Source organism: Lithobates pipiens, unplaced genomic scaffold (genome assembly GCF_037356315.1).
Source record: "Lithobates pipiens isolate NorthernLeopardFrog02 unplaced genomic scaffold, aLitPip1_a1.2 Scaffold_18, whole genome shotgun sequence".
In the NCBI taxonomy this organism is placed as follows: domain Eukaryota; kingdom Metazoa; phylum Chordata; class Amphibia; order Anura; family Ranidae; genus Lithobates; species Lithobates pipiens.
The window spans coordinates 394,886,454-394,904,480 of NW_027507758.1; the positions used below are offsets into that span (position 1 = coordinate 394,886,454).

The window sequence follows — 18,027 nt, forward strand, 5'->3', positions numbered from 1 at the left end:
GTCTGAGTCTAGAATTTATGAAAACTCTTCTTTAAGAAATAGAAAATGCTTTTATAATAATTCCTAAATTAGATACTTAGAAATAAAATTATATTTAAAATCATCATGTAAACAAAAACTTTAAGTATCTGCTTATTAATGGTTCAAATGTAAAGCTTTTTACCATAGATTTACTATAATACTGTCTTACTGTGATTAATTGAAAACATTCAGGCATTCTGCATGAGAAATAATTTGTATACTGCTCACACTGAACTCTTTGAACTTTAGCTATAGTATTACGTACTTATAATTCCATTTCTATTTTAGTATGCTGTTTGTAACACGTGTGCATTAAGCCGGTTGCTGTAGGAAGAGGATCCAGGAATTGCAAGTGTGCTAAACTAGATAACATTGCGGTAAAAAGTGCTTACATCATTTTATGTTTCTTATTATAATAACATTGTGTGATAGCTGTATTATAATGTTTAAAGTGTGTGTGTATGTGTGTATTCCTGGAAGCCATTACTAACTTTACTAAACCAATGTCACCTGATGGCCTTGGGGCTGTTTGCATTATTACATGAGCATTTCTGCTACCACCATACCTAATGCCCAGAATAATGGCTGATATGTTACCTCTAGTGTGAATGAAAAATAGTTGTAAAGTGTGGCATTTTTCTAAAGATAGGGTGAAGGGTAAGGATAAATAGACCTAAAACTCAGGGTAACACACAATTGTGCTACACAGAAAAAAACGATTTTACAATTTTAATTTTTCATTTTACAATGGTGTTTTATATGGCTTGTAGCCCTTTAAGTAAACCCGATAGGAATGCCAGATAAACATAAAGCTGACAGTCAATAATTAACAGTTTTGACTGATTTCGAGAAAAATGCACACGGCGTAATGTTTTAGTGTAACAGCAACATTGTGTAACTGTTGGAAAGATGTTGGAGAAATGTTTTGAATGAATCCTACAATAATATTCTAAGAAGCTGCAGGTAAGTTACTTTTACTACTATATCAGGCATTATACATAGCATGAGGTATTAGCAAATTATTTATGAGGTTCCTGAAACAAACTGCAGTTGCTATAGAAAAGTACTGATTATTATTTTTATACAGGATTTGTATAGCACCAACAGTTTGCACAGCTCTTTACTAATGGAGCTGATGGAGAAAGTAAAAAACAGTTTATTAAATGCAGGATATGAATCTTTAACCACTTCAGCCCCTGAAAAATGTACCCTCTTCCTGATCAGAGAAACTTTTTGCGATACGGCACCACGCCATTTTAACTGACAATGGCGCGGTCATGCAACGTTGCACCGAAACAAATTTGACGTTCTTTTTTTCCCATGAATAGAGCTTTCTTTTGGTGGCATTTAATCACCTCTGCGTTTTTTATTTTTTGAGCTATAAACAAAAAAAGAGCGACAATTTTTAACTTTTTGCTATTATAAATATCCCCAAAAAATATATAAAAAAACTAATTTCTTTCTCAGTTTAGGCCGATATGTATTCTTCTACATATTTTTGGTAAAAAAAAATCGCAATAAGCGTATATTGATTGGTTTGCCCAAAAGTTATAGTGTCTACAAAATAGGGTATAGATTTATGGCATTTGTATTATAAATTTTTTTATTAGTAATGGCGGTGATCTGCGATTTTTATCATGACTGCGACACGGCGACGGACACCTTTGACACTATTTTGGGACCAGTGACATTTATACAGCGATTTATAATAATGCACTGATTACTGTGTACATGACACTGGCAGGAAAGGGGTTAAACACTTGGGGACAATCAAGGGGTTAAGTGTGTCCTAGGGAGTGATTCTAACTGTGGGGGTGATGGGCTCACTACAACATGACAGAGATCACTGCTCCCGATGACAGAAAGCAGTAGATCCCTGTCATGTTGCTAGGCAGAATAGGGAAATGCCTTGTTTATATAGGCATCTTCCCGTTCTACCGCTCCGTGTCATGATTGCGGACCCCCGGCCGACATCGAGTCTGCGGGACCCTTGGGCACACTCACGGAGTATGCGGGGGGCATGCATGTGCCAACTAAACCACGTCTTAAAGGGGACAAAGAGGTAAGCCCATTTGCGCAGCCGTGCCATTGTGCTGATGTACATAGTCGTGCACTGATTGGCAAGCAGAAATGGGTTTTCAGGGATTGTCTAAAGATGGATAGATTAGGAAACAGTCAGACGGATTGGGGTAGGGAGTTCTCAAGGGTGGAAGAAGCTCTGGAGAAATCCTGGAAGCGAGCATGGGATGAGGTGGCAAGGGAGCTAGAGAGCTGGAGGTCTTTGGAGGACCGAAGAGAGTGGCTTGGTTCATATTTTAAGATCAGGCTAATGATGTAGCTGTGGGCAGAGTTGTGGATGGCTTGTAAGTTATTGTTAGTACTTTGAATTTTATTAGTTGAGTGAGTGGAAATCTGCGGAGGGATTGGCAGAGAGGGGCAGAGAACACTGAACGGCTGGTAAAGTAGATCAGTCTAACAGATGAAATATTACAATAGTTTTTACATATATCTATACTATCTATTCTGGATTAGAGGAAAATGTAATTAATACAAGTATAATACAACATAAAGAATCCTAAAAACTCTTAACTTTAATCTGTATAAATAAGAGGGTTACAGAAATGATCTTTGCTCAACCTGCTGTAAAAAGTAACAAAACAGAAACAAGGCTCAAAGGTCTTATCTTCTACAAGATAATAACTAGTAATAAGCCACTAATCTCAATCAAAACAGTATAAGGTGATGAAAGAAAAACCACATATAAAAGTATTTTTTTTCTTTATATAGGTTACCTGTAGGCAAACTTGTCAAAGGATTTCTATTTATGTTCAGGTGATCTCCAATTCACCTTTAATACTTGCAATAATTAAAACGATTCACCAAGTTTGAACTGGTGGTGCTTTTTTCTGGTGATGAACGAATCAGTCTGGGTTTGGCTCCTGGGGTGTTTTTTTAACCCATCACAAAGTCCAACAATTGCAAATTGAAATCTGAACCCCAATGAAATCTATATAAAACAAATCTTGAAAATGAGTTTTGCCTATTTTCACTTCTAATAGGTACAAGATTGTGAAAGAGCATGGGGAGCTGGGCACTGCCATAGGGGAAATTTGCAATGCAAAAAATAAAGACAAAACACCATATAGTGGGGAGAGGGTCCTCCTTTGAGGGTGACATTAGAAAAACACAATTATTTCCAATGAAATGCTTGAAAGATGCCTTGAGAGCCGGTTTACACAGGGGCGACTCGTCAGGCAACTTAGCCGCCTGACAAGTCGCGTCCCATTCTGTACAATGGAACTGTTCTAAAAGGAGCGACACAAGTCGCTCCGACTTAGAAAAAGGTTCCTGTACTGCTTTCGGGCGACTTCAGGTGACTTGCATTGACTTCTATACAGAAGTCATTTTGCAAGCTGCTGCTGAAGTCAGATGCAGGTCAACACTGTATTTTGGCATAACATAATTTGAATTAGTAATTGAGTCATTAACTTTTACATGTTTGCCTGCCTTAGCGGCACAGTGGTGTAGTGGTTAGCACTCTCACCTAGCAGTAAGAAGGATTGCTGGTTCAAATCCCAACCACGACACTACCTGCCTGGAGTTTGCATGTTCTCCCTGTGCCTGCGTAGGTTTTCTCCGGGTACTCCGGTTTCCTCCCACAATCCAAACACATGCAGGTAGGTTAATTAGCTTCTGTCCAAAATTGGCCCTAGTATATAAATGGAGACCTTGAATTGTGGGCGCCTTGAGGGTAGGGACCAATATGAGTGTGCAATGTACAGGGATAGGGTCTATTGTAGACACTCACTCAGGTTGAACTGGATGGACTAGTGTCTTTATTAAACCTTACTAACTATGAAACTATGAGATACAGTAGCAGCAGTACCCTTAACAGAATAATTTCAATTTAGAAAAAAAGAGCATTTTAGATAGCAGTCTTAGCAGGGCTTTAAAAAGGAATGCGCATGCTCCAAGGTAGCATGGAGCATGCTGCGAAGCACGCTACATTGAATCCTGGGACCCGTGAAGTCATTGCCACCCAAGTCGCTTATGCTACACCGTGAGCCACGCTGTGTTCCACTTGGACACTGTGTTCCCCCAGCAGAACTCCTCCTTCAATTCCCGGCACCAGCAGGCCATCTCCTGGCCGCCAAAGCATTGCAGAAAGATAAAGGACACAACACCCAGCACCACCGCATCTCAGATGAGCCTGTTCATGTCTTTTATCATGTGAGTAGCCCATTATGGGGGCATAATAAACATATTACAATCTACTACACTTTAGTGGCACTTTCCTGGTTTCCGCTTAATTAGCCGCCTTGGCTGCAGCAACTGATTATTTTTATTTAGCTGTAATAGGTCCCAATTGAGTGGTGATAATAGCAGTCACAACAGATCCTTAAAGCTTTAGAAAAGCCCTTGAAGTTGATCTTTTTTTTTACACATTACCAGAGTGTATTGTCTTAATAGATTAACATATTGACAAAACAGAGTGCACTAAAGCACTTCAAATTCATAAACTCACATTCCACAGATGAGACAGATTGATCCTGGAATAAAAAAAAAAATTAAAGTGCAATATTTCAGATACAATAGCCACACATGCAGTTCAGTATCAGAATATGCAAGCCAATTGATCGGACTGCAATGTAAGAGGAAGAGACAAGGCAGTTTTTGCGATGAATTTAAAAAAATAGTGTTTACTATTTCAGGCAACAGCTTGAAGTTTTTTACAGACTCATTGCACAGTATAATATAAAAAAAATGGACTTGACCTGCACTGATGTGTGAATAAATAAATATAACGCTATATTTTTCCCACATTGTGCAAGGGATCAACAAAATGCATATACAAAAAATTATTATGCAAACAACTCCTATGATTAAGACACCCCCCTTATCTAGCTGCTGGCTCAAATGCATTACCACTGCTGTTATATCAAATGTATTTAAAAGTGACCAGTGCTTGTTATGGAGTTACTATACAAATACAGTTCAACATGACTCCTCAAACTAACAGCTTGCAGTGTCTTAATTTCTATACTTGAAGCATGGTGTCAGAAGGGACTGGAATCGGGACTGAGCCTCTTGTTTGAAATGCAGCAGATTTGAGATATAGCTCTGTTGTGTGAGTTACGTGCATTTTCTGATATTTGAGAATTTTGAGACTTAGCGACTATATGGCTGCCATAAATGATATTCTTCCCCCAGAGAGGATGACAATCAGTGGGGATTAGAGCAACAACTGGAAATTATTCAGAGCTGAGTTTTAGGATTTTTGCCTGGCCACAGGGTTGAATGAGAAACCTGCAACGGTGTAGGCAGCAACTCTGAGAAGTGTCATGGGCAGAGAATGCAGGCATGTGTATAGGCATAATCTGAACCTCACGGCAGAGCAGCAAGAGAATGTTGCAGCCATTATAGATGCACTGGAAGCTTATTCCAAACCTACTAAAAATCATTCATGAAAATTTATGAAAGATATGTTTTTGGATGCTACAAACAAGAAGAGAGAGAATCTCTTGATCAGTTTGTTATACGCTTGAGAAAAAAGGTGGGAACTTGTGAATATGGTACGCTAAAAGATACATTCATAAGAGACAAAATTCCTCTTGGTATAGCTTGTGAGAGCACACGCAGGCATCTTCTAAGACAGTATGACTTAACCTTAAACCCAGTCATTGAAATGTGCCATACAGCAGAGCTCACTGACAGACATTTGAAAGTTATGATGGAACAGGAGAGATAGCAGACTGACAGCATAAACATTGCAATGCAGCGACACCACATGAGAAAACAGCAGCAACAACGCTGCCCATCCAGCACAAATGTTGCCATCCCTATAGCATGCAAATATTGCAGGACTGTGCAAAGAAGAACTAAAGAAGTCTTGCTTCTGGGTAGTCTTGTAGGTCCTGTGGAAGAGCAAATCATTTTCCTAACATTTGTCAAGTAAGAAACAGCCATCAATAGGAAAATACACACCATGGAGGACACATCTGCATGTGAGGAAAAGCCATACACCACCATACACCGCTCAATCCTGCCAGCTTGATATAATGTGCTTGAGAGACAACATGATGTTAGCACCTGAAGCACGTCTAATGTCAAGTGACACCAAAGTGAAGTTATACTCAGATGAGATTATGAAATCTTTAGGACTCCTTAGGACTGAATGTATCATTCATGGACTGACACACAAGCTAGAATTTGAAATTGTGGAAGCCTGCCAAAAGCCACTGTTATCCGGCTCAACCTGTGAGCGTCTAGGGCTGATTCATTTCTCCATCGCCACAGAGCTCAATGTGATGGACAATCAATTCAAAAGGCATTTGACAAAATAACAGCTATTACAGGAATTTAGTGATGTTTTTACTGGGCCGGAAGAATATGTTCCAGGGGAAGTTAATTTAGACCTTGACGCAAGTGTTCCTCCAGTCCAATGTGTACCAGGCAATGTACCAGTGGCCTTAAAACAGGCAGTCAAGGTGCAGCTTGACCAATGTGAGGCTGGATTTTGGGCGCCTCTGTGCGAGTAGGCTGTGAAAAAATGCATGTGGTATTGCTACACTTAGGAGGAGTAGCAGAATGTGTTTTGGGCTGTATTTCTAAGTATGCCTATGATGTGTGTTAGAAATATTCTATTAATTTACAACTTTGTGTAAAAAAAAAATGATTTTTGTGGCAAAAAATGTGACTCACTATGCCTTTCATAAAACACTTTGAAGTGTTTTCTTTTCAAAATGTGGTAATTTTGTGGGTGTTTCCACTGTCTTGGTGCTTCAGGGCCTACACAATTGTGATAGGTGGTTAGGAAATTAGGTATGTAATTTATGCCCCTGCAATGCCTGAAGGTATTCCATGGTTTCTGGAACCCTCTATGCAGAGAGCAAGTTGTGAAAAAGTATAACACATGTGGTATCCCCATACTCAGGAGGCATAGCAGAATGTGTTTTGGGAGTGTAATTGTAATTATGCTCATACTGTTTGTAAGAAATAATTTTTTTTAAATGATAACTCTGTGAAAAAAAAGTTAAAAAACTCATCATGCCTCTTACTAAATACCTTGGACTGTCTATTTTTCAAAAAGAGGTCATTTGTACTGTCCTGGCCTCAGAAAATGTATTAGTACTGTACATCAGGACTGATCAATTTTCAAACATACAGACTATAACTTTCACACAGACTAAATATTATACACTGATTTGGCTCATTTTAACCCAAGAAATTTAACAATATATATTGAAAACAGAAACTTTTTTTTTTTTTTTGCTTATTTATGAAAAAATAAAAACCCAGTGGTGATTACATCTCTTTAAAAAAAATGATAACAATTGTATTAGGGTACAGTGTTGCATGAGTAGTTGTCATTCAAAAGTATGAGACTGGAAGGGGGTGAAAGTGTCTGGACTTGAGGTGATAAAGAACTAGTGGAAGGCAGTGTTTACCTGCTTACTTATAATTTACTGCTTAGCTTAGTAGCGCAAATACAGAGATTGAGCTGTTTATAAAATCCTCCAGTTCGTTTATGAATAAATTAAGTGGATTGGTCCCAGGACAGAACCCTGGGGGGCCCCACTTTCCACCCTGGACCATTTGAGTACTCCCCTCTGAACTCGCCCCTGTAGCCACTTTTCAATCCATGTAATTACCCTATGGTCCATGCCAACGGACCTTACTTTGTACAGTAAACGTTTATGGGGAACTGTACCAAATGCTTTTGCAAAATCCAGATACACCACATCTACGGGCCTTCCTTTATCTAAATGGCACCTCACCTCCTCATAGAAGGTTAATAGTTTGGTTTGGAAAAACGATTCTTCATGAATCCATGCCGATTACTGTTAATAATACCGTTGTAATTACTATAATCTTGTATAAAGTTCCTTATCATGTCCTCCAAGAGCTTGCATACACTTGATGTTAGGCTAACTGGTCTGTAATTCCAAGGGATGCATCTTGGCCCTTTTTTAAATATTGGTGCTACATTGGCATTTCTCCAATCAGCTGGTACCATTCCAGTCAGTAGACTGTTTGTAAAAATTAGAAATTAGAAACAATGTTCTCGCAATTACTTGACTGAGCTCCTTAGGGATCCCTGGGTGCAAGCTGGTCCCGGTGACTTATTAATGTTACGTTTTTCAAGTCTATTTCTAATTCTGTACTCCGTTAGCCATGAGGGTGCTTCCAGTGATGTGTCATGAGGATAAACATTGCAGTTTTGGTTACTGAAGCCCCCTACTCGTTTCCCTTGTGAAGACTGAAGGGAAGAATAAATGTAATATCTTTGCCACCTTTTAGTAACCAGATTCCCTTCATCATTCTTTATGGGACCAATATGATCTGACCTCCCTTTCTTACTATTTATGTACTTAAAGAATTTCTTGGGATTCGTTTTACTCTCCTCTGCTATGTGCCTTTCATGTTCTATATTAGCTGTCCTGATTGCACCCTTACATTTCTTGTTGCATCTTTTGTACAGTTGTGGAATGCTGATGATGATCCTTTAGCCTTGTATTTTTTGAAGGCCTTCTCCTTTGCTTTTATATGCGTATAGCCACCCAGGACTTTTATTAGATCTTTTACATTTATTTCCCATTGTGATGCACTTACTAATGCCCTTATTTAATATGCTATTAAAGCATACCCATTTTTCCTCCATGCTCTTTGTTCCGAAGATTTTATCCCAATTAGTATATTCTAGCAAGGATCATAGTTTAGGGAAGTTGGCTCTTTTGAAATTCAGTGTCTTTGTATTCCCCCTATGTTTCCTATTTGTGTGATTTATACTAAAACTAATTGACCTGTGATTGCTGTTTCCTAATTTGCCCCTCATTTCCACATCCGTGATTGGGTCTGTATTGTTGGTAATTGGTAGGTCTAGTAATGCTTTGTTTCTAGTTGGTGCATTTACCAACTGACCCATGAAATTGTACTGCAAGACATTAGGAACTGGCGAGCCTTAGATGAATATACAGTTCCTTCCACCCATGTCTATGTCTGGATAATTAAAATCCCCCATTAAAATGACACTCCCCATTCTTGCCGCTACTCCAGATTATGATAGGAGGTCCGTCTCCACTTTCTCCTTCTGGTTAGGGGGCCTATAGCATACTCCCTGTATTACTTTCCCCTTAGTTTACTCCCAGTGCAGCTTTACCCATAAGGATTCCACCTCCCCCTTGCTCCTTTAGTGTTATTATCTACCACCAGCATGTCTTTCCTTTCCCTTTTCTTTACTCCCACCCTTACTGGAGGAGTTATTCCCTTGGCAGCTAGGGGAGTCACTCAGCTCCAGCAGTGCTGATCCCTGACTGGTTTCACCAATGTCACTCAACGGGGCGTACTTATTGGGATGCTCCAGCCCAGAAACGGCCTCCCTGACTCTTTCCCCTCATCCTTCCAGACTGTCACCCATCTGCTCTGCTTTGGTGCCTGCACCTCTTTATCTCCACCACCTCTGTGCTGGCCCCTGTCAACTCTCCTTTAGTATGGATTGACTTCTCAGTGTTGACAGTTGCTTCCCATAGATTCAGAACCTGGGCTTTCAGGTAAACAATTTGCTTACATTTTGCACAGCAGTATTCGCCCTCGATCAGATGATCAAGGAATGCATACATGCCACAAGATGTACAACGAGTCGCATCTCCACACCCGCCGGGCATCATACCCACGAATTTAATGGGGATTAGATGTTATACTCTGTCCAAATGAACTAACAACTAGCTTCCTGACTCTAATACTCAACAATACACAGGTTCTCAACAAGACAATACACAGGTACTCGCAAAACACGTGCACTCACAGTCCATGTACACTCACAGCCCACGTGCACTTACAACCCACATGCACTCACAGCACTCATGTACTCACAGCCCATGTGCGCTCACAGTCCATGTGCACTCACAGCACTCATGTACTCACTGCACTCGTGCACTCACAGTCCACGTGCACTCACAGCCCTCATGTACTCACAGTCCACGTGCACTCACAGCCAGTCACTCACCATACTTAGGTACTCACAATACACACACACACTACTCAGATACTCACAATACACAGGTACTCACAATACACATGTACTCACAATGCACACACAATACTTTGTTATTTCACAAAATAAAAAGGCACACATATTGTACAGGCTTGTGACATTGAGTGAACCATACCCTGAATATGACTGGGTTTGCTGAGGAGCAGAGTCCTCAACAATCCTTTCCAATAATGCTTCTAAAAAGTGCAGGGTGAGGTTAGGAGACTTACAATGAAGTTCAAGTCTACGCTTGGCCCGTGTGACCCCATGCTGAACCTCTTCCCTGCTTGATATGCCATAAAGTAAGCCTCTCAAACCCCTTTTCAGACTTCCCTCCCTATCACTTGAGGCTACAGATATTGCAATGGATGCTGATGGAGAATATTTTGGAGTTGGGGGGAGAGGTGGTGCTCTACTCCTCAATATCCCATAATAAGATGTTTTAAGCATCTACCTGTATCCGGTTACTGATGTTGTGCTGAAATAATTCACCTAACTCCTCAATGCCAGCTTGAACATCTTTAGAGGAGGAGGAGGAAGAAACGGGTACATTATGAGCTGCTGGGGAAAATGCACTACTCTGCTCCTGGGAGGTGGAGGAGAAAGGCACTCAATGACCCCACTATATCACTATATGTTCTTTTTGTAAAGCATGCACACATACAGAATGAAAAGACAGACATTCCCCTTCTATCAATGGGATGGGCCAACCTCCGCTTTGTCCTGTGGATACAGAACATGTTCACCGCCTACTAGCTGTGCACGAAAAACCTCACCCCCTCTCTTTAGACCAAGCTTGCTAACATGCATTAATTACAGGACTGTTTGTAAAAACAAGCAGCACTTTTTACACCTATCCATGAAAATCCATAGACAAGAACAGTATTAATAAAAATATCCATCCGCCTCTGATTAATACTGTCAGGACCTAGATCACCTGCTGGTGGCACTGTGCTTTCCAGAGCAGAATGTTGTAGTTCTGGTGTCCACCAGCAGGTGTCTCCCAGCAGCTAACAGATCCAAATAATCAGTTTCCACCTGATGCTGGCTTCTGGGAGGGTATTTAGGTCATGCCCTACTAGTCTCTCTTGCTCCAGTGTTATGTCAGGAATCAGCGGCAGGATTGTCAAAACTGCATAGCTACACTCAGGAAACTGGGACTAGACTGTATTAATGTAAAGTAAGATTTCTTTAAAGTAAATCAAAATCCATTCAAGCACCAGCACACAGCAAACAAAGATTTTAGTGAACCAAAAACCCAGTGACAGAATACCTACAGCAACTAAACAACCTAACAAACAAAGTCTATCTAGCAACTAACTACATGGATATAGTATATACAAAATGGGTAACACAGAAAATCAGTTGAAAACTGGAGTTGCAGGGAGCAAATGGGAAGGGGGAACCAAAAGTGGGATCAAGAACAAGGGGGAACAGGTAAAAGGCAGCAGGGCACAAGGCAGGAGCAAGTTCAGGATCATTTAGCTAACAGTATATGGCAGCAGCAAAGCACTGGCAGTAGAAGGGGAGGACCTAAATATCCTTACCCGCAGCCAGCATCAGGTGGAAACTGATTACTGGGATCTGCTGGAAGGCAACCACTGGTGGACACCAGAACTACAACCTTCTGCTCTGGGAAGCACAGTGCCACCAGCAGGTGATCCTGGTTCTGACAAATACACTGTGCAAGCACAATTTCAAACACAGAGCTCACCTGTCATTTACCCTCCTATACCCGAGTGAAGGGGAAGGGAAATATACACTGTTGTAGCTATTCTGCTTCTTCTCTCCTTCACAGCTATGTAGCACACTGTAACACCCCCAACCTACCCCATTTCACTGGAGAGGAATTTCAACCTAGCTGTGGAGAAGCTTGACTACAGAGTTACCACTGGAGAGAAGAATGCTGTGCTGTTTCCTCTCGTAAGAATAAGGCAACCAGCCATATAAACACTCTAAAAGGGAGCATTGGGGAAAACACATTATTTTCTGAGGTCTTTTGTGGTTTTTGCTACTAAATGTTCAGCTGTATATAGGCTGGATATATACGTTCAGTTTTTTGCAGGGAACTAGCAAATCCCTGCATCAACACAACAAAGTGTGATGTGGTCTCTCCCACAGCGCTAGTGTATTCTGGTGAGGAGACTTCCCTCACCCCCCAGAATATACTGATCAGCATTACTGAAATGCTAGTTTTCTAGCAAGACTGTCCAACAGAACTAAGTCATTAGAACAGCTTCTCTTTAGCAGACAAATGTACACATGTACTAAAAGTTTACTGGTTCCTGCTGTACCAGTAGACTTTTGGTACATGTGTACTGAGCTTTAGTTTCCCTTTGTACATTAGCATTGCTCTATCTATGCTGACATCACTATCCTTTTTTTTGATGAAGGATTCAAATCAGGTTTACCGTTTTAATTTTTGAACACGGGGGGAATTCAATAAAGCAGTTACAACCCTTTTTTGGCAGTATGGCCCCTTTAAAACGTCCTGCACCTAATTCAGGAAAGCTTTGCAACAATTTTGCAGAGCTTTCCGATACGTGCCACAGATTTAGGTACTTCTTATTACCTCCACTTTTACAATCTGTATCTATGGTCATGACAAATAAAAAAATAATAACTATTAATTTGCAAATAAGCAAACTGGCCATAATTAGGAACAGCTCTGAATTGGTGTATGCCAGTACTGAGAGGGGGCATTTTGTACTGGGAAGCTGTCATGAACATAACAACTTTCCACGCAGGGTTCTCTGTTTTTTTCAAAGCCAGTGGCTGGTCCCAAGAGCTAGCAATTTTTCCAAACTTTCTGTACTAAAGCTGCACTTTTTTGGGGGAACAACAGAAGCATATTGTGCAGAAATATGTTTGTGCTTTAGTGCCGGGAGCTGAAAAATTATTTACAAAAAGAGTCATGTTTCTTCAATTCAATTTTGCTCTTTAGTCCCAGGAGATGCTTATTTATATACAAACAGTATAGTAAAAAACAATTGTATCTTTAAAAAACAGGCCTGTTTTAATCTAATAAATTGCTGTCTGAGTCGCACAAGCTGTTTCTTTCCAAAGTCAGTGTACTGTTTACAAAAAGAAGGGGTTAACTTTAACAAAATACATTGCTGCTTTAGTCCCAAAACAGTGTACGAAAAGGTGTACTTATTTAAAAAAATAATTAAAAAGTAAATTTTTACAAAAAAAAATTGCTGTTTAGCCCCAAAGACCTGTTATGTTAGTATCACGTTTGGTGCATAAAAAAAATGAGTTTATGTCCAGAAATAGACTTTTTTTTACAATATAATGTGGACCTCTGGATACCTGCATGTCATATCGGTCAGTCCTTTTCAGTATTGTTTAAGAGGCAGAGTCATTTAACTAATATGAAATATTAAAGTTGCAATATTTCCTATTAGTTACCCACTTAAGGACCTATTTTTCACACTCAGTGTTTAAGTTAAAATCAAAGTTAGAATAATTTAAAATAAAATAATGGGTCGAGCAACACTATGTTTTATGTAAATAATTGCTGTACCTATGTGATTGTTTTATGTGTATGACGTTTTTGATAATTAAATAATAAAATATTTCTAATACTTTTTAGATTGAATACTCATGTGCCGTGTAAAGTCCACCTAATATTAGTCTTTTTTCCTTACGTAACCCATATCGGGATGTTGGCACATTAATATTGGTATGTTCGTAGTGTCACCCTACGATACATACTATCTCCTCTAGACACTTCCTCATTCTTATAAATGTTAGTACCCAGTTATATTATGTACACTTAGGAAATAATCCAGGCCCTTCTTAAAGCAATCCACTGAGCTGGCCAGAACCACCTCTGCAGGGAGTCTATTCCACATTTTCACAGCTCTTAGGCTCGGTTCACACAGGGGCGACTTGTCCAGGTGACTTCGCCGCCTGACAAGTCGCCCCCGTTCTGTACTACGGAACCGTTCTAATAGGAGCGACTCGAGTCGCTCCGACTTAGAAAAAAGGTTCCTGTACTACTTTGACGGCGACTTCGGGCGACTTGCATTGACTTCTATACAGAAGTCGTTTTGCAAGTCGCCGCTGAGGTCGCGGCGCTGCAAGTCGTGCCGCGTCCTGTGTGAACGGAGCCTTACTGTGAAGAAACCTTTCTGTATTTGGAGATTATATCTCTTTTCTTCTAGACGTAAAGAGTGCCCCCTTGTCCTCTTTGTTGACTGTAAAGTGAATAACTCGACACCAAGTTCACTATATGGACCCTAATATATTAAATGCATGGCTTGCCTTGAGGAAAGTCTTAAGCCTGTTATACACGTGCAGACTTTTTTTGTTCAACCAGAGGTTTGAGTGAAAAAATTGACAGATCCCTGCATCACACATTGATCTCTTCCACCAAGCAATTGTATTCTGACAAGGGGCAGTGTGAAGATAACTCCAGGCCCCCCCCCACCACAATACACTGATCAGTGCTTGCAGCCATTGGCTGGTTTTCCAGCAGGACCACTCTAATAGCCAGCTTCTGCTGAGCTGGTCAACTTTCAGTATGCATGTACTGGGTTTTAAACTGGTCATATAGTAATAGATTTTTTTTTTGTTTAGCCACAGATTTTTTATCAAACTTTTCAGCACGCAGTACCAACATCTGTAACCATGGTCAGTAGTAATGAGGCTGTATACATGTGACTTGCATCCAACAGTTCTATGGCAGTTTGCCATATGGACTCTATTTGACACACATATTTTGTACCATCTTTCTTTTTGCAAACATTGATGCTGTATGTGAGGTTCATTTAACTATAGCTATCACATACATAGTAGAGACTATGAGGGGGCTCATCTTGCACCTCCTACCAAGCACTCTTCAAGGTGGTGGAAACACTGTGGTACCAGAGCAGGTTACAGAAACTAAGTTGGGGCCCTTTCTGGGTGGGTGTGGACATTATCAGGCAGCAGCATACCAACTAAGGAGACAAAGCCAGAGTCAGGGCACAAACCAGGTTTGGGAACAGCCAGGCAGTGTAGTACCAACTAGAAAGCAAAGACAGGGTCCAGGAAACAAGTCAAAGTCAGTACCGGCCGACAAAGTACAGGGCAGAAGACAGTAAGAAGAGAGGTCGAGAAGGCAGAAGGCAGGCTAAGGTCACAGTGAAGGGGTAAAAGTCCAAAGGCAGGTCACAATACAGGGTCATACATGGTAAGGCAGAGTCAGCAATCAGGTAAACAGAAACAAACTAAAGACCACTGAGCAACTTATAGTGTGTTTTGATTTATATAGACCTCTGGGTGACAATACCAGTGCTGAACACACGTGCAAATACAAATATGAGCATACCTGTGTGCTGATATGTATCTGGCAGTAACTCAGTATTGTTGGCAGTATTGGCAGAAATGTATACGTGCACAAATGCCTCACGCTGGTTTTCTTACACTTAAGCAAGTCAATCCATCCTTAGAGTAACAAACAAACTTGCCAACAATAATAAATAAAGAATTGAAAAGTTTGTCACAATACTTTACTATTGTCCTTCAAAGAAATTACAATCTATTTCTATAGCCAGTTTAAACTGACCTTTTTTTGTGAAAAATATAGATTTGTTTTGACAAAATAAGCTGTTTTTGTACCCGGAGCCATCAGTCCATTTTCTAACTCAATTTACTAAAATCAGAATTTTAACAATGTAGGTGCATAACAGAATAATCAATAAAGAAGGGTACAATATCTTTGACAGATAAATGATCACAAGTTTTAAAGCTAGCCATTACAATACAAGGGCATTACATTTAGAATCACCTGTGCAACATGAAATAAAAGGTTATATAGCCACCAGATCCTCAGTATCATCTATTTGCATTGGGTGCATGCAGAGCAGTAGAACACCTACTGATTCCCACTCCTGAATCAATTTAACCAGAATATAGAGAAAGTCAAATGGGGGAGTGGGAGAGAAGGGTGCTTGTAGAAACATAGGGTAGATAGTGTGGGAAAAGGGAGGGACAAGGGACAAAAATAAAACAGTACTTACTTGGTGGGTGTTAGTATGCAAAATAACAGTATTGGTTAGCTCTGCAAGAAGGTACGGTAAACAACAAATGATATAAAAAAGGCTGACCCAGATTACCATGATGTCTTCAATCTGTTTTACCAAGTAATTAAACAGGTGTACCTAATAAAGTGGCCGGAGAGTGTATATACTGTATATATTATACTATATTATATGTAATTTTTCTGAAAATATGTTTTTCTCCAGTTCAAATACAGAAAATGGACATCAAGCCAGTTATTGTAGTCCACGGAGGAGCATGGGCAATACCAGATGATCTGGCAGAGAGCAGCAAGGATGGTGTTAGATATGCAGCAAAGCGTGGATTTTCTGTACTAGCAAATGGAGGAGGAGCTGTTCAAGCCGTGGAATGTGCTGTGCAAATGCTGGAAAACAACCCAGTATTTGATGCAGGTATGTTTCTGTGAATTGTGAATATTGCTTCCTCTTTATTGTGTTTTAATAAGAAAATGTGTAAAAGGGTCTTTAATACTAACTTTGATTTCTAAAATGGCTATTGTATTATCAGCCAGCGATTGGAAAATGTAAAGTCTGGGAGAAATTGAGACTTCTAAATACCAAATTGCAGCCTGAATTTATTGAAATTTTTAAATGTGATGTTCTTAATATTGTGTTATCATGTCTTTATCTTGAAGCCCAAGGCCAGCCAAAGACCGATCCAAATTTTGTCAGTCAGCAAAAAAAAGACAATTTTCGATGAGCAGGCTAGTTGTACTGAAGATGCTCTATCAATTGTCTTCAGTAAAACCAGCCTGTCTTTTTTTTTTTTGCTGGTGGCAGTGATCATTGTATTTTGACAGTGGGGAAACCTTCCGCTGTCAGAATACAATAGTGCAGCAGGAGGGATTCTCCAACAGACACTGATTGTGTTGATGGGGGAATTCAACAATTTTCTTTCCTTGAACTCATGGTACATGGAAAGAAAACTGCATAATCTATGGCTTGTTTAACACCTAACCGCCCGGCCTATAGTACAATGACAGCCAAACGGGAGCACTGTTGTTCTGGGAGGACACAGACTCAGCAGATGACTGATCATTGTACCTGCCATCTGCCAATACCATGTACAATGTGATCACTGTGACCAATCACAGCAGAACACATGACAGTTGTAAATGGATGACTTTCTTTCATGTCATCTATAGTATAAAATTCTGTTGCTAGTTGTGACTTGCCAAAATGATAAAAATAAAGCTCTTTTTCACCAAAGAAAGCTCTGTTCGTGTAAAAAAAAAATTATACAAAATTCTTATGTGTACAGCATAGCATGATGAATGTCATTCAAAATGTGACATCGCTGAATGCTGAAAATTGGCCCTGGGCAGGAAGGGGATAAAAGTGCTTGGTATTGAAGTGGTTAAGCTAAGTCTTCCCAAATTTGTAAATTTCTGATAAGGGAGGTAATGGCCAAAGGTATAAGGAGTCTGTAGTAAATATAATTTGGATATCTTAATAAAAGTGCAATTTCCAGCATTAATGATAGAGATTAATTAATGAAGGGAGTCATTAAGCCAACTGCCACTGGCAGGATCAAGAAGGTTCCAAGTCCTTTAATATTAGGATGCCAGAGGATCTGCCCAATCAGAGTTGTTCTGTAATCATCAGGATCAGCACGATTACAGCAGGATGTAATGAAAGTTTGTCTTAAAAAATATAGATAGATAGATAGATAGATAGATAGATAGATAGATAGATAGATAGATAGATAGAGTAGCAAACAAGCACACTGATGTTGCAGGGGTCTGCTGGGTTCTTAGGAGAGTCAGGATTAGAGTTCAGGGCTCCACCCTCCCAAGGAACCCATGTGTGTACAAGGGAACAGAGAGGTGTGCATGTCTGCACAGTGCTTTCCGGGACAAGGACAAACAGAGGTCCAAGCTGAGAGAGACAGAGCAGCAGGGAGATGTCGGAAAAGAGACAAAGAGC

The 18,027-nt window shown here is 40.0% G+C and overlaps 1 protein-coding gene across 3 annotated transcripts in view; it reads left to right on the forward strand.

Annotated features, from left to right (window-relative positions):
• The first annotated feature begins 294 nt into the window (after positions 1 to 294).
• Positions 295 to 18,027, forward strand: part of LOC143988351 (isoaspartyl peptidase/L-asparaginase-like) — an 85,442-nt gene continuing 67,709 nt past the window's right edge. Inside the window, exons 1-2 of one of the 3 annotated variants that reach the window (XM_077487864.1) lie at positions 295 to 398; positions 16,288 to 16,494. In XM_077487864.1, coding sequence (XP_077343990.1) covers positions 16,302 to 16,494 — 193 coding nt within the window. In that variant the 5' untranslated portion in view covers positions 295 to 398; positions 16,288 to 16,301. Of the gene's footprint in view, positions 399 to 842; positions 985 to 2,362; positions 2,385 to 16,287; positions 16,495 to 18,027 lie in introns of those variants that run through there. The other 2 variants (XM_077487863.1, XM_077487862.1) reach the window with 2 other exon arrangements.